The sequence below is a fragment of the Tamandua tetradactyla genome, chromosome 11 (genome assembly GCF_023851605.1).
Source record: "Tamandua tetradactyla isolate mTamTet1 chromosome 11, mTamTet1.pri, whole genome shotgun sequence".
In the NCBI taxonomy this organism is placed as follows: domain Eukaryota; kingdom Metazoa; phylum Chordata; class Mammalia; order Pilosa; family Myrmecophagidae; genus Tamandua; species Tamandua tetradactyla.
The window spans coordinates 76,964,616-76,987,181 of NC_135337.1; the positions used below are offsets into that span (position 1 = coordinate 76,964,616).

The following is a 22,566-nucleotide window of genomic DNA, read 5'->3' on the forward strand; positions in this document are numbered from 1 at the left end:
AATAGAAAACTTGCCTGGATAAGCCTGTCTTATTGCCCAGATTCCTATCACATAACTACACATAGCTATAAGAGAGGGGGAGAAGGGGAGAAGGAAGAAGGAATTGGGGTCATTTGTTGGGCTTCTCTGCCAACAGCACCTGCACTATTTAACTAGGGAGAACTCTCTCTACAAAGGAAGATGGTCTTCTAGTTAAGCATTGTTCTGTGAATCACAGTGGAGCCTAGGGAAGGCTAATACTGAGGGGACCCCTGCTTTGGGGACAACAAGGAGAGGCAGTTGCTACCCCAAAATAAGGTCACTAGTGAACTCCAGGATGTATATAGTTTAATCACCAAGAACAGGCAGTGCCAGCTATTTGCCTCCACATCTGGCCCCAGCAATGAAGGAAATAAAAATGATGAAATGGCTCCCTCATGTCTACCTCTTCAGCTGTGGGAAAATCTGGGGAGTGGGGACCAGATTTTGTCTCGTGCCCAGCAAAGGATGCTGATGGTCCTGGGAAAGGAACTCACACAAATTATTTTTTTAATTAATTCATTTAAATTTTTTCAAGATAAATACTATTTGAATGCAATATTTTAAAACTTCAGATAGGCAAACTACGGTCCATAGGCTGGTTGCCTGTTTTTTATTTTTCATGTTTGTTTTAATTCACTTCTCTTTAACTGTGGCAAAATACACATAACCTAAAAATCATGTTAACCATTTTCAGCAGGCAATCCTTTGACATTAAGCATATGGACAAGACTGTGGAACTTTCACCACTATTTCCAGACTATTTTCACCATCCTAAACCAAAACTCACACTCATTTAGCAATAACTTCTCATTCCCCATTCCCGCCACCCCTGGTAACTGCTATTCTGCTTTCTGCCTCGATAAGTTTGCTTGATCACTCCATATTTATCCTTTTGGGTCTGGCTTCTTTCACTGTACACAGCATCCTCAAGTTTCAGCCACGTTGTCATACCACCACGTCACTTCTTTTAACAGCTGAATGATATTCCATTGTCTGGAGGAACCATATTTTGTGTATCCAATCATTAGTCCACAGACAGATGGGTAAACATCTGTCCGAGTCCCTGCTTTCAATTCTCTTGGCTCCGTACCTAGCAGCGGGATTGCCGGGGCATTTGGTAATTCTATGTTTAATTTTCTGAGGAACTGCCCACCTATTTTCCACTTGCATGAGACATGAGGTTTTTCTGTTTGTTTGTTTGAATTATTTCTTTTTGTAGCATGGGCAGGCACTGGGAATAGAACCCAGGTCTCCGGCATGGCAGGCGAGAATTCTGCCACGGAGCCACCGTTGCATCGCCGGAGACACGAGTTTTTAAAACACGAGTTTCATGGTGACATTGCTTGGTGACTTTGATAACGCCCCCTAAGCCCATTCAGCTGCTTGTGGGAGTGACCTGGGGTATGTCCAATCGCTTGAACAACTTGAAGCCATCACTTCAGGACTGGCATTCCTCACCCTGAGGGCAAATGGAGGTTTCTTAAGAAAACGGAGCTTTTGCACAAATGGTTCCATCACCAAGAATCTGAACCTTTGCTGATGTATGCGTTTCTTCTCGTGTTGGTGAAAGGAACTGACGTGTCTTTAGGAGACATATTCTGAAACAACATCTGAAGGCTTCAGCAGACGCAAATGTGTGGTTCTTTGCCAAATGAACACAAAGTCAAGGGGAGGGGTCTGTTGGCTGCCTCCTCAAGTGGGAAGGTCCAACTTTCCAACCTGGAGAAGGAGAACCACAGGAAGAATTTTTTTTTTTTCTTTTTGCAAAAAACTAAGATGCTTCTTTATTTCGTCACACTTTTTTCCTGCTTCATATGTAGTAAACAGCTTTTCAAGTTATGAGGTTTTTATCTACATCATTTCTAGTGGCCAAACAGGATGCCAACCTCATGGCTACATGTAACTCAGCGAATCCGTCTTCTCTTATCAGAAGATGAGTCTCTACTTTTCACCATCAGACTTGACGCTGCACTGAGCCTCCTTTGGCCGTATGCACACCACTTCATTTCTTAGCAATAGAGTCTTGCCAAAGTGGAACAGACGTTGCTGGCCCCATACAGTCTGAGCACCCACTTCTCTGCCTCTTCCCAACCCCCTATTCGATAGTTACTTTTTTTTTTTTAAGTCAACATACTAATACACAAACACAAACATTCTTACTTTGATGTTAAGAAAAACACTAAATTGCCCAATTTGAATGTGACAGAACTAAAATGACGGTGTGGATTTAATAATGCATTTATTAAATAACATAGATTAATGTATATCTATGTAAACCATATTGCTAGACATTAGTTAAGCTACATACTTCTATTATTTTATATCGAGATCTGAATTACCCACTGCCACCTGTTCTTATTAACCACTTAAGCAAACAAGTAAATTAAAAATTGGCCTACCTACTTCCCAAAGGAGAAAGTATGTAGAATTTTGAAGTAAAACTAGTCCAAGATTATATGAGATTTTCCTTGTTGCCAAGTATGAGCTACGCCACAAGCAAATCTGAGCTAGACCATTGTCATCTACCCACCTTTTTTCCTAAAGCACCAAATATCCATGGAAACCACTCAAGTCTCACAGTGAGGTCTACCTCGGGAACTAACCTCCTATAGTCAAAGCCCTCATAAAGCTGCGAAGCTTCATAGTTTTAATAATAAAAATAAAGAGCTGTGAGGCATCCAGACCTGGAGGGTGTAGACGGGCACGTCAACGGTGAAGAAGGGATGGACTGTGGAAGGCGATGAACTGGCTGCAAACAGCAAGACTCCTTCACCAGAGGGATCGTCCTGCAGGAACTGGATGTGAACACACTGTGCCCCGGCTGCTGGATCTGGGACTGGCAGGCTTCCGCTGGGCACCACAAGATTCCCACACAACCAACGGCTCTGGCTTGCATGGAAGTGAGGAGGGCTGACTTTGCCACCTTTTATTTTTCTCTGAGTAGACCCTGAGGATCCTGAATTGTTCTCAGTTCCTTTCTGCTTTTTTTCCTTGACTAGTTGAATGGCTCGGTAATCAGTTCTTGCTGAGCCCCCACTTTCCTGTAACCCATTCACCAAACACCATTTGTACTCAGAGAAGCGAGGATGCCCAAGGTCACAAAGCAAATAGAGGTTGCCGGTCACTGTACTGAGATCTGTATCTTTCTGAGTATTGTAGTTTTCTGCTAGACTGGAGAACACAAACTGGGTCACCACTTTGTTTCCTTCCTGCTGCCCAACATCGGAGCCAGGAGTCAAGTTCTGTTCCACTTTGACTGGAGTCAGCAGTTCTGGGACATTGCTGTTTCCACGGGGGCTGCTTGAAGGGGTCAGTGTGCTTAGGTTCAATGCTAAATTACTGCCAGAAGTCAAAGCCTGTGGATCTTGACTCAAGTTCTTTGCCAGTAGAGATACCAGACAACCTAATGCTTCTGCACTTACAGTCTGCACATCATCGATATTTAAGTTGTTCTGCTGAAGAACCGCAGCCGTTGTCCCAAGAACAAGGGGGCTATCCAGACTTGGAGGAAGGTCACTGTTGGCGACCAACACCAGTGGGTCCATCTGCCCCAAAGAGTTACTATTAACAGGGACACTCCCTCCCAGAGAAGAGTTCACAGAAGTTACATCAATAGTCAGGATTCCAGAGTTCACCAATGCCATGTCTGATGCACCTGCCGAACTACTACTATTACCGGATGCGTGAGAAAAGAGAGATACTAGGTCTATGTTATTGAGCTCACTTTGCCCTGGGCTGGTAAGTTCACTGCTGGGCGTAAGAGAGCTTGTAGCTTCTAGCTGTGTTAGAAGATCTTGGCGCAGGTTGTGCTGCTTGACCACGTGAGTCTTCATGCTGTGCTTGGATGTGAAGAGTCTGTTACAGCTGGAGACAGGGCAACGGCTCTTCGTAGCATCCACATCATGAAGGTGTTTCTTAGAGTGAATGTACAGACTACTACGAGCGGAGAATCTAGCACAGCATCCTTCCACAGGACACTCGAATGATTTTGTGCCCAGGTGGGTGATGCTGTGGCCTTTCAAATGCTCTGCTCTAGTGAATGATTTCCCACAACCTTCCACAGAGCAGGTGAATCTCCGGTCATCATCATGTTTCCTCTTGTGCCTTAAGAGTTTGGACATGCTGGTGAAGGTCCAGCCACAGCTGTCAGAGTCACAAGTAAAAGGTCTTTCACCTGTATGACTTCTCAGGTGAATCTTCAGTAGGCAGGCTTTGTCCTATTGTTTGCTGCATCCAGGAAAGGAGCAAGAAAAGAGTTCTTGTTCCCTGAAATGAGCTCGATTATGGGAAAACAGAGCACTCACTGTGATAAATGTCTTCTCGCAACCAGGAAAATCACACTTGTAAGGCCTTTCGGGCTCGAAGTGGCTGCGCTGATGGGAACTGAGCTTGGCGTGCGTGGGGAAGCGCTCCGCGCACACCTCGCACTTGAACAGGTTCTGTTCGTGGCCCTTCATATGCGCCTTGAGATTGTAGACGGTGGTAAACTTGCCGCAGCCGCCCACGGGGCAGCTGAAGGGCCGCAGCTTGTCGTGCGACTGCAGGTGCCTCTTGAGCTTGTGGTGGTGAAGGCCCAGCCGCAGCCGTCCAGGGGGCACTTAAAGGGCCGCCGACCCTGGCTGCCGCCGTGCGTCAGCAGGTGCACCTTGAGTTGGTGCTTCTTGGCGAAGGTCTGCGCGCACTGCGGCTCGGGACAGCGGTAGCCCAGCCCGCCTGGGCCCGCGCTCGGGGCCCAGGGCGACCCGCGGGACTCCCAGTGCGCCCGCCCCGCGCCGGCCCAGGACCGGGCTCGGCCTCCCGCCGCCCGGGGGCCTCGCTGGGGGCGCCGCGCGCTACTTCCTGGAGCACCACGAAGGAGTCGCCGGCGCCGCCGTCCTCCACGGGCGGCGGGCCCAGTTCGGGGGCCGCCAGGGCCTCCTTGCGCCGCGGCCCGGACCCGCCATCTTCGGCGCCCCGTAGCAGCAGCAGCCGACGGCGCCCGGGGGACACAGGAAGAATTTTTGGTGAGACGTGTCTCCGCAATTCCTGGGTCTCAGTTTCAGCTGCCAGCGAGCCACCAGCCACTTGCCACTGCTTTCGATACTCAGAAATGATGGGTTTGTTTTTCCTAATGTGGCAGAGATCAAATGTAAGAGAAGGAGTAGCCTGGGTCATCTGGTAATTCTATGTTTAATTTTCTCTGGCCCGGGGCTCAGCCACTGACACTGAGCTGGATGATAAAACACAGCGAAAGTGTAAACATCACATCAGCCCATTCAGTGATGGAAAATGGCCATCATGGAATATTTTAAATAATATATTTCAAAGGCAGTTCCGGCAATCTCACACATTAGAAAAGAAATGAGTATTTAAACCATGACCAGGTAACTATTTCCACCTACTAAATAGATGAAGATCACATAGTTGGGTAACAGCCCAAATCAGGGAGAATGTGAGGTAACGGGCACTGGGGGAGGCACAAGCTATTTTGGGGGTGAACTGGCTGCTTGGATGAAAATAAAAATTACAGATGCTTGTACCCTACGATTCCTCTTTTAGAAATTTATTCTAGAGGACATGCAGCTGTGTGAGCAAAGAAGCTGACTTCACTGTAGTTTTGTTTATAGCTGGGAAACGGTGGAAGTAACCGCAGTGTCCAGCAATAGGGGATTCCTTTAAAAAAGCACAGTCTGTGCATGCAATGGGAGATTACTTTTAATGAAACAAGGCAGCTCTGTGTATAAAAAATATGGCCCTCCCCCTTCAACCAGGCATTCATGCCCCCAGCTCCCCACCCAAACTGCCCCTGCTGGGGTCAGTGGTGACTTCCATGCTGCCAAGTCCATAGGTCCCTTCTTGCTCCTTTGTCCTTTTGATCTCTCAGCAAATGTGAACCACGTGGGCAATCCTGTCATGGCTTGGATTTCTCCTCCTCCCTCCTAGCTTCTTTTCTATCTCCTTCATTGGTTTCACCCTTCTCCTTCCCTTCTCTGCCCCATCCTGGTTCCTGGCTTCCACCCTCATGTCCCCCACTCCCCATATTCTATCACGCTGCTCCCCTGGCTGCAGCCAGGGGGCGCCTGTGAACACTGACTCAGGTCATCTCCCCCCTCTGCCCACAGCCTTCCATGGCTCCCATCTCTCTCCAGGTAAAAGCCCACGTCCTCCCTGCAGCTCACCAGGCCCTGCACATCCTGCCCGGTCCCCTCCCGGCCCCCCCCCCCCCCCGCCTCCCACTCTCCCCTCCTCACTCCTCCTGCTCCAGCCACACGGGCCTCCTTCCTCTTCCTCCAACATACCAGACACAGTCCTACCTCAGGGCCTTTGCACTGGCTGCTCCCTCTACCTGGAACTTTCTATGCAGAGGTACACCTGACCTACTCCCTCAATTCCTTCAGGTCACTGTTCAAATGTCACCTTCTCAGTAAGACCCCCACCATCCTATATAAAATTGTACTCTTAACCCCAGCCTCCAACGCCCCTTACTTTTTCTTTTTTCACATTGCTATGACCACATTCTAACTTGCTCCATACTTTGGTTTCTACCCTGTCTGTTTCCCCTGGGAGGATGTGAACCCCCTTGGATGGGGAATTTTTGGTCAGTTTTCTCCCTGTTGTGTCCTAAGCTTCCACAACAGCACCAGCTGTCAATCAGTGTTTGCTGAGTGACTGAATGTAAATAGGACATTCTCCTTCCTCTCTTACTATCTACACTTATTAACTGGAATTCTTCTCTAAGAAAGAGCGTCCCTCCTCCCTCATTTACTTGTGCATAGCAGCTTGGCTATTTATTTTATTCTATACATGATTAAGCCGGGGGTGCAAGGGTAGTTTAGTGGTAGGATTTTTGCCTGCCATGCGGGAGACCCTGGTTCAATTCCCAGTCCATGCACTTCCCAGAAAACAAACAAACAAAAACTAACCAACCAAACAAAAATTCAACAAATGGTGCTGCAGTAATGGAATAATCACATGGAAAAAATAATGAAATGTGACCCTGACATACGGCATACAAAAAAAAAAAAAATTACAATCCAAAACCACCATTTATTTTGTTGGATTGTTCCAGCTTTGGCCATTGGGAGTGGCTTCAGTATTGGTCCTATCAGTTTTATTTGTTTTTCTGTGAGCATTTCATTACTTTCTGGCACCACAAGATGATCCAGGTCTCTCTTATGTTTTCTCTGCCCTAGACCTAAAAGCAGCTCTTTCTCTCAGGAGCCCTGGTTTCTTTTTGTAGAGAATGGTATTTAGAAACCAAGATCTTGGTATTGGGTGTGCCCATTGCCACTAGGGCATCACTATATTCATAGACACACATGTTGATATTTATCTATCTCTATTTACCCATCCACACATCCACCCGTCCACCCACCTACCTGTCCATCCATCCATCTATCCATTCACCCATCCACTCACCTATCCATCCATACATACATCCACCTACCTATCTGTCCATCCATCCACCCATCCACCCACACATCCATCAACCCACCCATCCACTCATCCACCCATCCATCCATCCATCCATCCACCCATCCACCCACACATCCATCCACCCATCCATCCACCCACCCATCTATCCACCCATCCACCTACCATCCATCCATCCATCCATCCATCCATCCATCCACCCACCCATCCATCCATCCACCTTCATCTCTATCCATCCATCCATCTATCCATTGATCATCTATTTATTCATCTGTTGTCTATCTATGATCTATGCATATTAAAAAACATGAATTAATACAGTGTTTCTGATCCCAACACAGCTCTAGGTTCATTCTAGCCCCCTCCTCCCACCCTTTACTTATTTGTAACTTCATTCCCTGACAGGAAGAAACCGAACTCCCATTATCTACAATTTATTCACTCATTTATTAAGCCTCAGCATTCACAGAAGGCAGTTACAAAATTGCTAACCTGTGAGAACCAGCTTTTCTCACTACAGTACAGTGTTCATGTATAGATATTTTTGTTTTCAGCCTAACAATATCCATTCATGTCCACGTGAAGGTGGAAGCAGAGGCTGGAGCGATGCATCCACAAGTGAAGGAATGCTGGGCCACCAGAAACTGCAAGAGGCAAGGAAGTTTCTGCCCTAGAGGCTCTGGAGGAAGCATGGCCCTGCTGACACCTTGACCTCAGACTTCTGGCCCCCAGTGCCAGGAGACAATACATTTGCGTTGTCGGAAGCCACCTGTTTTGTGGTATTTGTTATGGCAACCACAGGAAACTACACAGATGTCCAGAAGGAGGTGGGAGGGGACAGAGGCGGTCGCAAGGCTTCCATCAAAATTATGTCTCAAATTCCAAGGAAGACCCCAACCAAAACTATTTCAGCCAATCCTAAAGAACACCTAGGGCAATATATAAGATTCCACAAGGGTTCCAGGCACTAGAGTAACTTTCCAGAAACCTACAACCTCCAGATGGATCACTGGTCCAGAGAAGTCCTGAAACCTAGCCCAGCCTTTCCAGAACATCAGACAATTCCATCTCCCTACCCCATATTAGTGACAGACCCTTCCAATAAGAAAAAGTTAGAATGGTCATAGTCCAAATATCCCTAAAGAGTAGGAGAAAGATTAAAGGTGACAGTGGAGTTATACAGAGAAGGTAGGGTTTAAAAAATGAGTATGATTGCTGAAACATTATATTGATATTTCTTTTAGTCTCCAGTATCTTAGAGCAGCTAGAAGTAAAAACCTAAAACCGTGGAAATGTAACCCATTTCAAACTCTGAAATCTGTTCTACAACTAATTGTTGCGATGCTCCTTGAAATTTATTGCTTTTTGGTATATATGTTATTTTTCATAAAAAGGAAAAAAAGTTGACTGTGATGATTAAAAAATATTTATTCCTTCTAATCTCCAATGTTCTGGAGCAGCTAGAAGGAAAAATCTGAGATGGTGGGATGGTAGCCCATGACAAACTCTGGGATCTGTCCTGTAACTGCTTGTTGAACAGTGCTTTGAAAACTATTGCTTTTTTCTTTCTTTGCTTTGTATATATGTTATATTATATATTTAAAAACAGAGTAAAAAAAAAAATTCCAAGGAGGAAGGAGCCATGGAAGAATGTGGAAGCTTTCAGAGAAACGAGCTCTGCATCTTCACACATTTCCTGGGGGGTGAAGCTACTGAGGAGGTTACTTCAGTGAAGGTGTGGCCTGACCGAATGAAGCCAAGTCTTAATCTTCTTTCTGGAAACCTGACAGTGGTGCCATGAGAGTGGCCAGAAGACAGAAGCCAATGCAACCCAGAAGAGCAGAGAAGACGCCACCATGTGCATTGTCACGTGATGGGAGAGCCAAGGAGCCCCAAAGACTGCTGGCCAGTGGGAAGAGACCATGCAGGGAGGGAGCCAGCCTCCCAGCCTCTGAAACCAGCAACCAATAAACAGCTGTTGCGAAGCCAACCCATTGCACAGTGTTTGTTTTAGCAATGGGGAAACTCAAACAGGTCATGGTCCCAGTTTCTCCCATATTCCCGGGAAACCCTCCTTGGGGCGTGCTAGCAATGAGCTGACCAACCAGGACAACCATGCAGCTCCGGAATGCAAATGTCCTGAGACTGAGCCTGTTCCCAGATCCCCACATTCGTACCCTCCCGGAGGAGCTCCCCGCTGCCCCCGCCCTGCAGCACAACCGGCCCAGCTGAGCCTCAGCCAGCAGGTGAGGTGAGTGGGTGAGGAGAGACTCAGCCGAGCATCCTGCTAACTGGGAACCCCTTTGAGCCCGTCCCTCACACCTTGTTCCACGGCCTGGGGAGGGGAAGGAGAGTAGGGGGCAGCAGCACTGCAGGCAGGTCCCCAGAGTGTGGGTGCAGCTGGCCACACTGACAGGAGAGGAGATGGAAGCCAGGCCAGGGCACTGAGGAGCCACGGGTGGCTTCAGGCAGGGGCAGGTCTGGGCCAACAGCCCACAAGTCCCGTGACCCACTGCTCCCTGCTGCTTGAGTTTCTACTCCTTTTGTCTGAGGACCCATCTGGGGGCTCACCGTGGACTTCCAGAGGCTGGACACCCAACATTGCACCACCCCCACATGGGCCAACACCCCCTTGGTGTCCCTGAGCAGGGCTGAGGCTCAGACACCATGTGGGGCATGCAGAGAAGGCCCACGCTTTCCCCTGCTGCCTTCCTCTCTCCCGCCTCTGTCCCCCAAAATGTGATAGGGACAAGGGGGGGCATCAGGGTAATAAATGTGCAGGGACCAGAGGGTCACTTGGAAGGGAACAGTGCCACCGAAGTGTTTTCAGAATTCACCTTGGTGTCTGCATCTGCACTCGTGTTTCATATTTAAAGGGGCTGCTGGGAGGGAGAGCGGGGAGGCAGTCTTGGCTCCGGTGTCACTTCTTCCACCCTCTGGAAGCTCCAGGGACAGGGACCATTTGTCCTCGTCGCCGCAGCTGTTGATGCATCTCAGGCAGGGATGGATGTTTTGCTGCAGAGGCTCCCACTGCCCTGAGATGCTCCGTCTTCCTGGCCCTTGGGACTCCACCGGCTGCCCTGTATCATCCCTCTGGCTGCCCGTGGCAGCAAATAATTCTTATTTTCTCCATTAATGGAGCAAAAGTGCTAAGTAAATTTAATCCATAAATAAAACTCCCTGGAGCAGGCACTGGGACTCCAAGGCATGGTCCCCATCCCAGAGCAGAGCTGGCTCTCTGCACCTGCTTTAGAGACCTGGGGGGGCCTTGGGGGGCTGGGGTTGGAATTGGGGGAGGGGGACGTCTCACTTTGATGGTTACAGGGCCCTGATTCCAGGCCCCCAGCAGTCTCACCAGGGAGGGGGAGCTGGGGAAGGGCTGGAGGAGAGCACTTGGAAGGCAGAGCGTTTGGAAGGCAAAGCACTTGGTGTGGGGGGAGAGGGCAGGTGGCTGGCAACAAAGAGGACGGAGGTGGGTGCCGGGTAGTGGGGCCAGGAGCTAAGCTGAAAACCCTGCCATAAAGGCCCTGAGTCGTGACGAAGGGAGTGGAGCCAGAATCACAGAGTGCAGAGAAGAGAGAAAGCCGAGGTCTGCTGGTCTGCCCTGATCTGTCCCAAGGAGGCTGAGAGAGGCACTAACCATGGGGGGGGGGGGGGCGGGGAGGATGATACCATGTGTTTGGTCCCTATACCGAGCAAGTAGTGGGATAAGTGGAGGTGGCTCTGAGGCCTGGAGGGCAAATCTGCCTTCCCACCCCAATAGAGAGAGGGGTGGGCGGATGAGTGGACAGATGGAGGGATGGATGGATGAGTGGATGGTGTGCTGGTTTGAAAGGATGTATGGACCCTGGAAAAGCCACGTTTTAATCAAAACCCCATTTCATAAAGGCAGAATAATCCCTATTACTGTATGTTTGAAACTGTCATCAGATTATCTCCCTGGAGATGTGATTTAATCAAAAGTGGTTGTTAAGCTGTTTTAGGTGGCAACATGTCTCCACCCATTTGGGTGGGTGGATCTTGATAAGTTTCTGGAGTCCTATAAAAGAGGAAATATTTTGGAGGATGAAGGAAATTCAGAGAGAGCAGAGAATGCTGCAGCACCATGAAGCAGCGAGTCCACGAGCCAGAGCTTTGGAGATGCAGAAGGTAAACGCCTCTCAGGGAGCTTCACGAAACAGGAAGCCAGGAGAGAAAGCTAGCAGATGACGCTGTGTTCACCATGTGCCCTTCCAGATCAGAGAGAAACCATGACTGTGTTCACCATGTGTCTTCTCACTTGAAAGAGAGACCCTGAATGTCATCTGCCTTCTTGAACCAAGGTATCTTTCCCTGGATGTCTTTGATTGGACATTTCTAGAGACTTGCTTTAATTGGGACATTTTCTCCACCTCAGAACTGTAAAACCAGCAACTTATTAAATTCCTCTTTTTAAAAGCCATTCTATTTCTGGTATATTGCATTCTGGCAGTTAGCAAACTAGAACAGATGGGTGGATGGATGGATGGATGGATGGATGGGTGGATGGATGGGTGGATGGGTGAGACGGATGGATGGATGGATGGATGAGTGGGTGGGTGGATGGATGGATGGATGAGTGGATGGGTGGATGGGGGAACGGATGGACAGAGAGTTCCCTGGCAGAGGCTTCTCTTGCCTTCATGCCCTTTGGGTGCTGGTGCTAGAGGCCAGTGAACTGGCTAACTAGGAGCCTTTGAGAGGCAAGGCAAGTCTGGACAAGGTGGTGATGACTCCACCGGAAAACAATTTTGTCATAGGGGCAGAGAAGGTGTGGAGGCTGCCACCTCCCACTCCAGGTCAACGATTAGCAAATTTCTCCCATAAACGGCTAGGTACTAAACATTTCTGGTTTCGCAACCCACAGGGCCTCTGTTACAACTCAGGTCGGCTGCTGTAGTGCAAAAGCCACCATCGATGATACGCCAGCAAATGAGAGCAGCCCGTGTGCCAATAAAACTTTATTTACAAACACAGCCCGTGGGTCAGATTTTGTCTGTGGACTGTGGGCTGCTGTCCCTTGCTCTAGAAGGACATGACTCAACATGACGTACCCACAGCCGAGTCTGATGCCTTGTCCCTCAAGGGACTGCATCTGTTTAAATGTCACCTCCTTGGAAGAGTCTCCTTGCCATCCTGTTCAACAGATCCTCATCCCAAGCTGCCACCCCTCCACCTCTGCCCCCATTCTTGTGTTTTGGGGAACCTGTGGAAGCTGCATTTATCAACCTTTATGTAGTTGTTATTCACTTTCCCCCCTGGATTTGATCTCCAAGGGGGGAGTGACCATGCATGTCTGTTTCTCGGTTCTCTCCCCAGGGCCCGGACATGGCAGTTGTGCAGAAATTACTTGCTGCCCGAATAAATGAAATGCCAGTGCTGAGCTGGAGCCAAAACACAAGCCCGTGGAGCCGAAACACAAGCCCCACCCCCACCCCTGGCTCCGTGCATCAGCTCTGCACGGATGAACATGTGGGGGCTGTGACCCCTTCCTCCAGTGGTGTCCTGGCCCTGCCGCAGGACATGGCCTGTACCAAATTGGTGCCGTTATTTGGCATTACAGAGAACAAGGTGCGCCCACATCAGCCACCTGCTGGTGCCCCAGGGGGATGGTGTTGCTGACCGCGGCTGCACCCCTAGGACTGGCTGCCAGGCCTGGGAGGCTTGGAGGCCGCAGCCTCTGCTTGTTAGAGCCACCAAGGGTCACCTTACCCGGGCGTGTGAGTGTGTGTGCAGCTTTTGTGACTCTGGGAGAGAAGAGAGACATCATCTTTGTTGGGAAGCAGCTGCTGGCGGCACTCAGCGCCTCTCACCAGGGACATGGATGCACCAGGGCACGAAGTTCAATTTCTACTAAAACCATCGTGGGCCCACGATCCTGCCTTCATGGGACTCACCGGATTCAAGGAAAGCCCAGGTGAGGACACGAGCACCCCGCGAGGAAAGCAAAGGGTCCCTCTCTGCAGAGGACACTCCGAGGCACAGAGATAAACGTGCCCCCCACCCCCGCTATCCAGGAATATATGCTGCCCCCCCCAGGAGCCCCTGTGGGACCCCACTCTCCTGGCGGGGCCTGCCCAAGCTCTTCTGTGGATTCTCCCAAGTCCCCCTCCCGCTGTCTTTGCACAGGGCTGAGTCCTGGGTCCCTGCTCTCTGCCTTCTTCACTCAGCCACTGTGGCCTGGACCTCCTCATAGCTTTAAATACATCAGCTCTACACTGACAGCTCCTCCGTGTCCAGCCCCAGTGGGCCCCGCCCCTGGCCCCCAAACCATCTCTCTGGCTGTCCCTTGGCATCTTCTTGTGGGTGGGCATGGGTGGGTGGTGCCGCGTTCTGAGCTGCTGACCCAACTCCCCCTGGCTTGCCCACCCAGTTCTGGCGGCGCCGTCTTCCCAGGTGCTCAGGCAATAACTTTGACTCTGACCTCCATGTCCCCGTCCTCCTCTTGGCTCGGGCTCTGAACTAATCTGTCAACAAATCCCGTCAGCTCTGCCTTCGACTTCACCCCAAGTCGGCCCATATCTTACCACATCTAGACCAGCCCTGGCCCCCCAGCTCCCACCCTTGCCACTCCACTCTGGTTTGTCCTTCCCACAGCAGCCAGGAGGGAGGTACCTGGGAGCCCCTGAGCGAGGGCCCGTCCCTCCTCTGCCCACAGCTCTCCATGGCTCCCACCTTCCCTCAGAGTAAATACCCAAGTCCTCCCTAGGTCTCCCCAGGCCCTGCACGACCTGCCCGGTTCCCTCCTTGTCCTCACCTCATTCTGTTCTCCACCTCTGTTCCAGCCACAGTTCCTCCAACACGGCAGGCCCAGTCCTGCCCCAGGGCCTTTGCATGGGTTATTCTTTCTGCCTGGAACTCTCTTCTCTCCACACGGTCCCTGTGGCTCATGCTCTCGCCTCCTTCAGGTCTTTGTGCAAATTATCACCTCCCTAGAAAGGCCTGCCGTGACCACCCAGATTAGAATTGCAACCACTGGGAAGGCCACGGTGGCTCAGTGGCAGAGTTCTCGCCTACCTTGCTGGAGACCTGGATTGTTTCCCGGAGCTTGCCCATGCAAAAAAACAAAAAAACAAAAAATAAAAAAGCCTGCAACCACACCCCTGCTCAGCACTCTCTGTGCACTTTCAATTATTCTCTGGCCCTCCTCTACTCCCTAGGGTGGGGGCCACAGGACCTGGCACACAGCACGTACCCCTGGTCGTTGCTGAGCAGGGGACATGTGCTGAATGGTCCCTGGTCCCAGCCTGATCCTGGGGCCAGGAAGTCCACCTCACATGACACTCCCCAGCCCAGATGAGGAACGGGCTCAGGGCTGGGGCGAGTGGGAGAGGGCTGCTGCTGGTCCCTGGCCAAGGATAAGGCCTCCAGGCTGTGGCAGAGGGGACGTGCTGCCAGAGGGGACGTGCTGCTTCGGCGCCCCTTCCAGGGCCTTGGGGACCTTGCCACACCATGGGCCGGGGCCTGGCCACCTCTAGCCCTGAAGTGGACACAGCCTGCAGACACAGCTCTGCAGCAAAGCTCCCCAGGAGGCCCCAGCCTCTGTCCAGCCCTGACAAGGAAATGCAAGTTCCCCCCACCCTGTTCTTCACCCACTCCCCCTGGCGGCAAATAGACCCGTCTCTACTCCCGGCTCCGAAATGAAGACACTTCCGACCACACCGGGGCTGTGACTCCGCAGTGCTTAAGAGCCTTTAATTCATTAGGAACCTAGAGGCAGGGAAATTAGGCAAAAAATACATTGCATCCTTAATCTCGGGGAAGGAGGGATCAGGGTGGACTCTTCTTTTCTTTCTTTTGCACATAGTAAGACACAGATCCATTTTCTGGGGAAAAGGTGCCTTTCCCGCTTGCTGCTCGGTGGCCCAAGAGCACAGCCCCACTGGAGCCCACGCGGGAAGGGGCAGTCCAGGGAGAAGCCCCCGGGCCTCCACAAGGGGCTCCTTCTCTTTACAATATAAATAGCATTTTCAAACTACATATGAACACAGGATCGGCCCATGGGCGGGGCTGGGCATGCAGAGGGAGGCCCCCACATTCAGCTGACCCCCGAAAACCTCCCGCCCCCACCCATATCCGTGCATCGCTGCCCCCCCCCGCCCCCCACCAAGGACAGGCCCGCGCCGCCACTGGCTTACATTCACCCATTTTTCTTAAATAGTTCTCTCTGGCCTAGCAACAGTGAGAAGATTCTTTTCAATTTTTTATGTAAGTACACCGTCCTTTCAGTTGCTCCCTGGGGAAGGGCCGCAGGCGGGGGTTGCTGACCTGGGCATGCCTCCCGCCTGCCCCCCACCAGACCATCAAGTCTCCTTCTCCTCCCTCATATATTCAAGCTGCACCTCCTTCAGGAGACGGCTTCCTTCCAGCTGCAAGCAGTGACCTCCTCTTCCTCTCAGACACACAGACATGTACGGGACTTGTGCCGCGGGAAGTGGGGGCCAGCCTGGGGGGTATATGACAGCCCCCCGACACACCGGGACCGACCAGTAGAGGCCAGGCCATGTCCAAGCACGGACCCCCAAAGGGGCTGGCTGGGCCCCGCTTGTCAGTGGGCAGCCTCATGGGTGCTGGGGCCCCTCGTGCAGCAGGAACCCCGCCCAGGCCTGCGGTTCCCACTGGGGATTGAGTCTCACCAGGGGAAGCAGCAAAGCCGGAACTGGCCAGGGGACAAGCTGCCAGGGTGGAGGCTCCTGCCGGCCCCGGCCACCAAGGGAGCTGCTGGCCTCTTGCCCTTGGGTGCAGGAGGGGACAGGCCCTGGACTTTCCAAAAGCCCAGGCAAAAACAAAGCCTGACTGTGCCTGGGCGATGGGGCTGCTCACCCTAGAACTGGGGTATCCTGCCCGGCCTCCTGCGGGGAAGCGCTGGGTCTTGCTACCGCTGCAGCATCACCTCCAGCTGCCGAGGCGCCCAGCTTCCACACCCTTCCCTGCCCGCCCAGTATGCAAACAGTATTTCAAAACAAAAACAATCAGAAACAGCGAGATGCTTTTATCTCCCTTAGTGTATCTCGGTTCTGAGAACATTTCAGTGTGTGGGTGTGTGTGTCATGTGTATGTATATTTTTAAAGCCACAAATCTAGAAAACAACTTTGGGGACTTTTTCCTTTTGTTTTCCTTTTTTTCTTGCTTTTTTTTTTTTTTTTAACAATATGTATTTATAGAAAGAACTTCACAAAGGTGATTTTTTATGTACAGAAGTCACAATCCCAAAGGTTGCTCAGTAGGCAATGCAGTAGCACCTTCTCCAGGAGAGAGCTTTACATGGTCTAAAAATCGGAGGAGCTGGGCGGGCGGCCTGCCCCACGGCCCTGCCTGGGGCCCTGCTCCGAGTCCGGGACTCCACGCGTCAAGGACGGGCAAGGCGAGGCGGGATTCACAGCGAGCAGCCGCTGGGGCCGCGGCCACCATCCTCAGGCCCGGGGGCCGCACTGGGACGGGGCCCGGGGCGGCCGGGGACCTGCAGGAGGCTCTCCATGAAGGCCGCGTGGTCCGCGCCGCGCCCCAAGTCCTGGGCTGCACGCAGCGTGCCCACCCGCGGGCGCTTGGCCGCCTTTGCCTCCTCGCCCAGGAACACATTCTCCTGTGGCGCCCCGGTGCTGACCGACTGTGGGAAAGCGGGGCGCGGATCAGCGGGGAGGGGCTAGGTTGGGGAACCCCGGGGCCGCCAACCCTCAGCTAAGGCACCCCGTGAGCAGACACAGCCGCGGGCTGGGCTCTGCCTCCTCCCGGCAGGCGGGGTGGAGCCCCATAGCACCCAGTCCCTGGCTTCCCTGGGAAGGGCCACCCCAACGTTCTGGGCTGGGTACAGGGCAGAGGTTGTGGGACGGTCAGCGGGGCACAAAGAGCAGCCCATCACCCAGGCCGCGTGGACAGTGCTCCCAGGGCTGCGGCTCAAGAAAGGGTCCTCAGCGGCACTGGAGAAGCCAGCCGCCCTGTCCTAGCCTCCAGGGCCCACTGTTGCCCCAGAAGGGAGCACCAGCCACCGAGCTCGCTAAGGCCAGGGCGCCACCAGTGCTGGGGGGCTCACAGGGCTTCTGCAATGCATTCCTCCTCCTCTCCAGAGTCTCATGGAAGGGAAAGGACAGCTCCCCTCCAGGCTTGCTGCCACCTGAATAGGCACCTGAGATTGGGGGTGGGGGGTGGGGCAGCTGGACGGGGGGAGGGGCTGGGGCCGAGCCCCGCCCCCAGCCAGGACACAGAGGGAATCCAGGGGGAACTCACCAGCCGCGACCTGACTCTCTTAGGGAGCTCCTCCTCCAGGGTGTAAATGTCGCCACGCTTCACCGTCAGCTGGGACCCGTCCTCAAACTCCACCTGCAGAGGGGATGCTGTCCTCAGGAGGCCAAAGCCCAGGCCACGCCAGGCTTCCCGTCCCAGCCCGCCCACCAGGCAATCACTGTCCACCCGCCCCTGCCCCACTCCCACAGGGTACAAATGGGAGGGGAGACAGCAGATGCAGTTAGGGGGGTATGACCCCCACCATGCACAGCCCCCCACCACACCCCAGGAAAGTGCTCCGGGTCTTGCTCCCTCAGCTCAGGGCAGCAGGGAAACCAAAGTGCTCATGCCTCCAAAACCCACTCCTTGCCCCAGTGCCTGTGTCTCCTCAGGGATGTGAGGAGGTGGGGCCGAGCTGGGCCTTACTCCCAACCTCTCTCTCAGAGCTTGTCATTCTGGTACAAATTAGTGAGAACAGAAAAGCTACATGGCAGGTTATTAAAAAGGATCAGTGCTCGAAGCTTCAAGGAATCACAACTCAAGGTGACTTAGAGGTCATCAAAGATGTCCTAGAAGTTACTGCCCGGTACAAAGGGGTGGGAAAGTCCCCAACTCAGGCCTAAAGTGAGGGGACAGAGGGAGGGAACAGGGGCCAAGATGTGGGCAAGCCCCAGGGGAGAGGCTCTATGCCTGACATCTGCCTGCAATTAGTGCACAGGGGCCACTGGGGACGGGCTGACTTGAAGCAGAAGTGGCAAGCTGCAGGGGCCCTGCCACGCAATGGCTCACAGAAGCGACGGGTACATGTTTGCAAGAGCCCAGGAAAGGCTCTGCAGTCAGGCCTGGACAGAACCTGGGGGAGTGGGAGCTTCAGACTCTATAAGATTTCTTTTGACTTAAAAGAATTCAAACAACACAAAAGTGACAAGGGGTGTACCTCATTCAGAGCTCAGATGGCACAGAAGTGTGGCAGGGCCAGAGGGCAACAGTGCCGCTGCCGACGTCGCCTGTCCCCACCTTGCTCTTGGAGCGCGGGAGGCCCGGCTACAGCCCTGTGGTCACCTCTGGGGGCGGCCCAGCCAGAGATTTGGGGTGATTGCAGGGCAGAGGAGCCTGGTGGCAAGCTATGGCCTGAAGCTCCTCCTGGCAGGACACAGGGGTGAGGGGCCTCAGATGGACATGGGCAGGGGCTGAGGACTAACCAGGACCTGCTGCCCTTTCCCCTGCGGGACAGACGCGGCCTAGCCCTTCAGAAGCTTCGGAGAAGCTGATGGTCCAGGTTCCAGGCCTGCAGCTCGGACTCCGGGAGGTCCCGGGTGCTGGAGAGAGAGGAGGCCCCAAGGGGCCCTGGACTACCAGATGTGACTGTGTGTCTGGGAGCACTTCTCTGGAGGCCCAGGAGGCAGCTGGCCACTCAGCCTGGCTGCAGGGCAGAAGTGACTGCGGGTGCTTGTCCACTGGGTTGCCCCATTTGGAGGAGCCTGGGGGTGACAGGGGATCCAAGGCACTGGGCCTGGCCTGCTCCCTGCCTGGCCCCTTCAATCTCACTTGCCAACCCCAAAGGAAAACATCTCTTCCCAGTTCCCCGGTCTGAACCCTCACCTCCCTCAAGAGTGAGCCACGCCAACTGGGAAGGCTGAGGCCTCACTGCACCTACTAGGACCAGAGCAGGGCGGCAGCCAGGACCTGGGCAAAGGTGCAGGCAGCCCCGGTTTAGAGCGCTCGCCTCAGGAGCGCCTCCTGGTGGGCGGAGCCGTCCCCGCCACAGCTGGGAAGCTGGGCAGTGCCTGCTGCCTGGGGAGTGGACTCCATCCTGTCCGAGGCTTCTCTTGGCTACACATCAGAGAAGCAGGCTCACCAGGAGGAAAAAGTTAAGTTGATGAAACTAGTGCAGGTTTCTAGGTCAAAAAGACTGGGAGATGCACTCTAGATTCTCTGGAGAAAGAACAAAAACTCAGCAAGAAGGAAGGAGGGCTGATTACTCTGCCTGATTTGCGTGGGCTTCTGGAGGTGCCCTGGCAAATAATCCTGCAGTCAAATCACATGGGGAAACGTGGAGCATCAACAGTTCAAATGCTTTCTCTCTGTGGGACCTGCCACCAACAGTCTCGCAGGGGCAGGCTCGTCCTGTGGCGTCTTCTTCAACCTCTAATTCCAAGATCAGGGTGGAGTGCAGCTCTAAGAAGGAGTCCAGAGTGAGGCCCCGGCCCTTCGCCCAGCTTCCTCTGATAGCAGCATCTTGTGCAGCATCTTTCAAAAGCATTTTGAGGAGGTTGCTTTTAGCTGGAATGGGCATGGAGGGTGCCAGAAACTTGGGACGGGCTCTTGAAGCTCCAGCTTGTGGGAATCTCGTGGCCCTGGCCCCTGGGGACCCTGGGGCTCCTGAGAGCAGCTTGTCATGTGGTCCTCTGGACATCAGGGTTGTGAGGGAAGGGTCCTCCAGGGAACCCCCATCACCTGCACCTGCACCATCCCAGCACGCTGGTCAGCGGGCCTACTCCTGGGCCTGGGTTGGCTGGTGGGAGGCATGGCCAGCACTAGGGCTGCCTCCACAGCCTCAAAGCCAATGCTGTCCCCTGGGTCTCTGCAGGCAGAGATCCAGCCACTGCCCTGCAGGCATTTCACAACCAACTGCTACAGTTTTCATTTCCAAAAGCTCTAAGCGGCTCCCTTTGTGATCACTGTGATGGACTGTGTAATCTGCCTCTAAGGGCTGTGGCTCCCGGATCCACTGAGGCACTCTGCAATGTGGGATGACCTTAGCTCCGGGGTGCTGGAGACCAGCGGCCACCAGCTCTCTCTCATTGGGGCGGAGCTCTCCTGTCCCAGGCTTCCTCGGGTCCAGAGGGAATTCTCTAGGGAACGTCTGAAGGTGCAGTGTCCAGCTCCCCAGCCAGGGCTGTCAGCTGCTTCTTTGTTTCTTTTAGGAATGGGCTGCCACCATCTGAGAGCCACCAAGTGCGTCCTTTGTCCTTTTCAAGCCCGGCTCTGTATTTCTGAGCCCGTTTCTATCATTTTCACAGGTTTATGAAGAAGAGAGGGACCTCAGCGAGTGCCTGGCTGACTCCTGAAATGAAGCTGCCCACCCCCTTCTGGAGACCCCAGTGTGGCCATCCCCCAGGGGCTTCCCTTAAGGGGCTGCCTGCCACCTCCCTCCACTGAGTGTCACGGGGTCGTAAAGCCCCTCAGGAGGTCAGTCTCTCAGGACAGGCACCACCTTTCCTGCTGCTTCCTGTTCCTTCCTTTAGTCGGGCTGTTTTCCACCTGGAGGTTTCCAACTGGACTTTCCGACTGGGCAGAGGGTTGTCCTACTGGACAATTCCGGAGCACTGGCCCAGTGGCCTGTGGTGCGCATCTCTTCTCTCACAGAGAGACAGAGGCTGGCGACAGGGAAAGGGGCAAGCGTTCAGCCTCGCTGGCACCCGGCGGCAAGGATCTGTGGTCAGTGAGAGCCTTGGTTCCAACTTGCCGCTGAGGCTCCGGGGCCTACAGTGGGTCAAGGGAATAGACTCTGCTACCCACACCACCAAGACGCCCCAGAAGCCCGCTGGGAGCTTAGCTGGGGAGCCACTATGGCGGGCTGGTCCCACTGGGGCCACTTGTCCCCTGGCGCCCCCATCAGGCAGGGCTGCCCCAGAGTTGGTCCTAAATCCTCATCAGTCCCAATTCCCAGAGCTGGCAGCACCCAGCCTCCCTAAGGCAGGAGCAGTATCCTTGAGCCCGACATGGGGCAGGGGGTGAGGAAGGCAGGGGACCTACTGGATTACAGGGTGGCAGTGTCAGCTGCAGATGGGTGAGGGAGACAGTCAATTACAAATCCTACAGCCAAAAATCTGCCCTGGGCACTCGTCCTTCTAGCCCCCAAGCCCCTTGACCGATTGAAATTTCTCAATGCAGAGATTTGCTACCCAACTGACATTTTTCTCCTCTTGAGTCCCTTCTGCTTCCACTGCCTCCTGATGTGCTCAGGGGGAGCAATTCAACTCTGCTGCGGGTCTCAGCGAGGGCTGCTGAACTGCGAAAGGCTGCGAGGACCCCCCACCTGAGCAGGGCCCTAGCCGAGATGGTTACTGTGGCTTCTCTGTGGCTGGGGTTGCCCACACGCACCCCTTCCCCACAAGCCCCAGGCCATCAGATCCCAGGTGTGCGGTGCAGCCACGGACGGGGAAGGGGCCCGAGGACGCTGGCGGGATTGGGGCGTTCTGCCTGCTGGGCCATCTTAGGCCTCTGGGAAGACAGGGCACTGCTCCCGTCACAGCCTTGGGGCCTGTCTGTGGGGTCGCCTGCTTCCTTCTTCACGCCTGCCAAGAGGGATGAACTCAGATGTCTCCAGAAGCCCGGGGGCTTAGGGGGGTAGCCGCCTCCAGACATGCTGTGGCGGGAGGGAGGCCCGGGGGAAGGCAGGAAGAGCTCAGCCCATTGGCTGTAGGGCTTCCCCAGTCCTCAGCCTCTGCTCCCCGCTCACTAAACCAGGGCAGTGAGAGAAAAAGGGACGAGATAAAAAAGTGTGGCAGAATATGCTCATGTCAGATGCATGCAAAGAGAACAGGAGAGAGCAAGACATCAAAGGCCCACAGCAACCGTTGTTGGTAGCTGGAATCTGGTGACTTTTCTGCTAACATTTCACATTTTAAAATAGGTCCTCTACCTAGCAACTATGAATTCCACAATCACAGGGAGAAATCCATAACCCCTATTATTATTAAAAAAGAAAACCAGGAGGACATCTCTAAAGGGGAAAATATCAAACAAATGGAGGTCTGCTCTGGTTTAGCAACTGCCCTGGCCTTCTCAATTAGGAAGGCTAGCAAAGTCTTCGGCTCTCACGGCGCCTTGGGCTGCAGGCACTGCAACCTCAACCCACCCCAGCCGGGAAGCACCGTGCCCTGTCC

At 53.4% G+C, this 22,566-nt stretch overlaps 1 protein-coding gene and 1 pseudogene across 1 annotated transcript in view; both read right to left on the minus strand.

Annotated features, from left to right (window-relative positions):
* Positions 1-2,216: 2,216 nt before the first annotated feature.
* On the minus strand, positions 2,217-5,175 carry LOC143649158 (zinc finger protein ZXDC pseudogene; annotated as a pseudogene).
* A 5,927-nt stretch (positions 5,176-11,102) lies between these two features.
* The window catches only part of KDM4B (lysine demethylase 4B), a 172,884-nt gene continuing 161,420 nt past the window's right edge, over positions 11,103-22,566 (minus strand). Inside the window, 2 exon segments of the mRNA XM_077121063.1 lie at positions 11,103-17,060; positions 17,678-17,770. Of these exon segments, the coding sequence (XP_076977178.1) occupies positions 16,830-17,060; positions 17,678-17,770 (324 nt within the window). The 3' untranslated portion in view covers positions 11,103-16,829.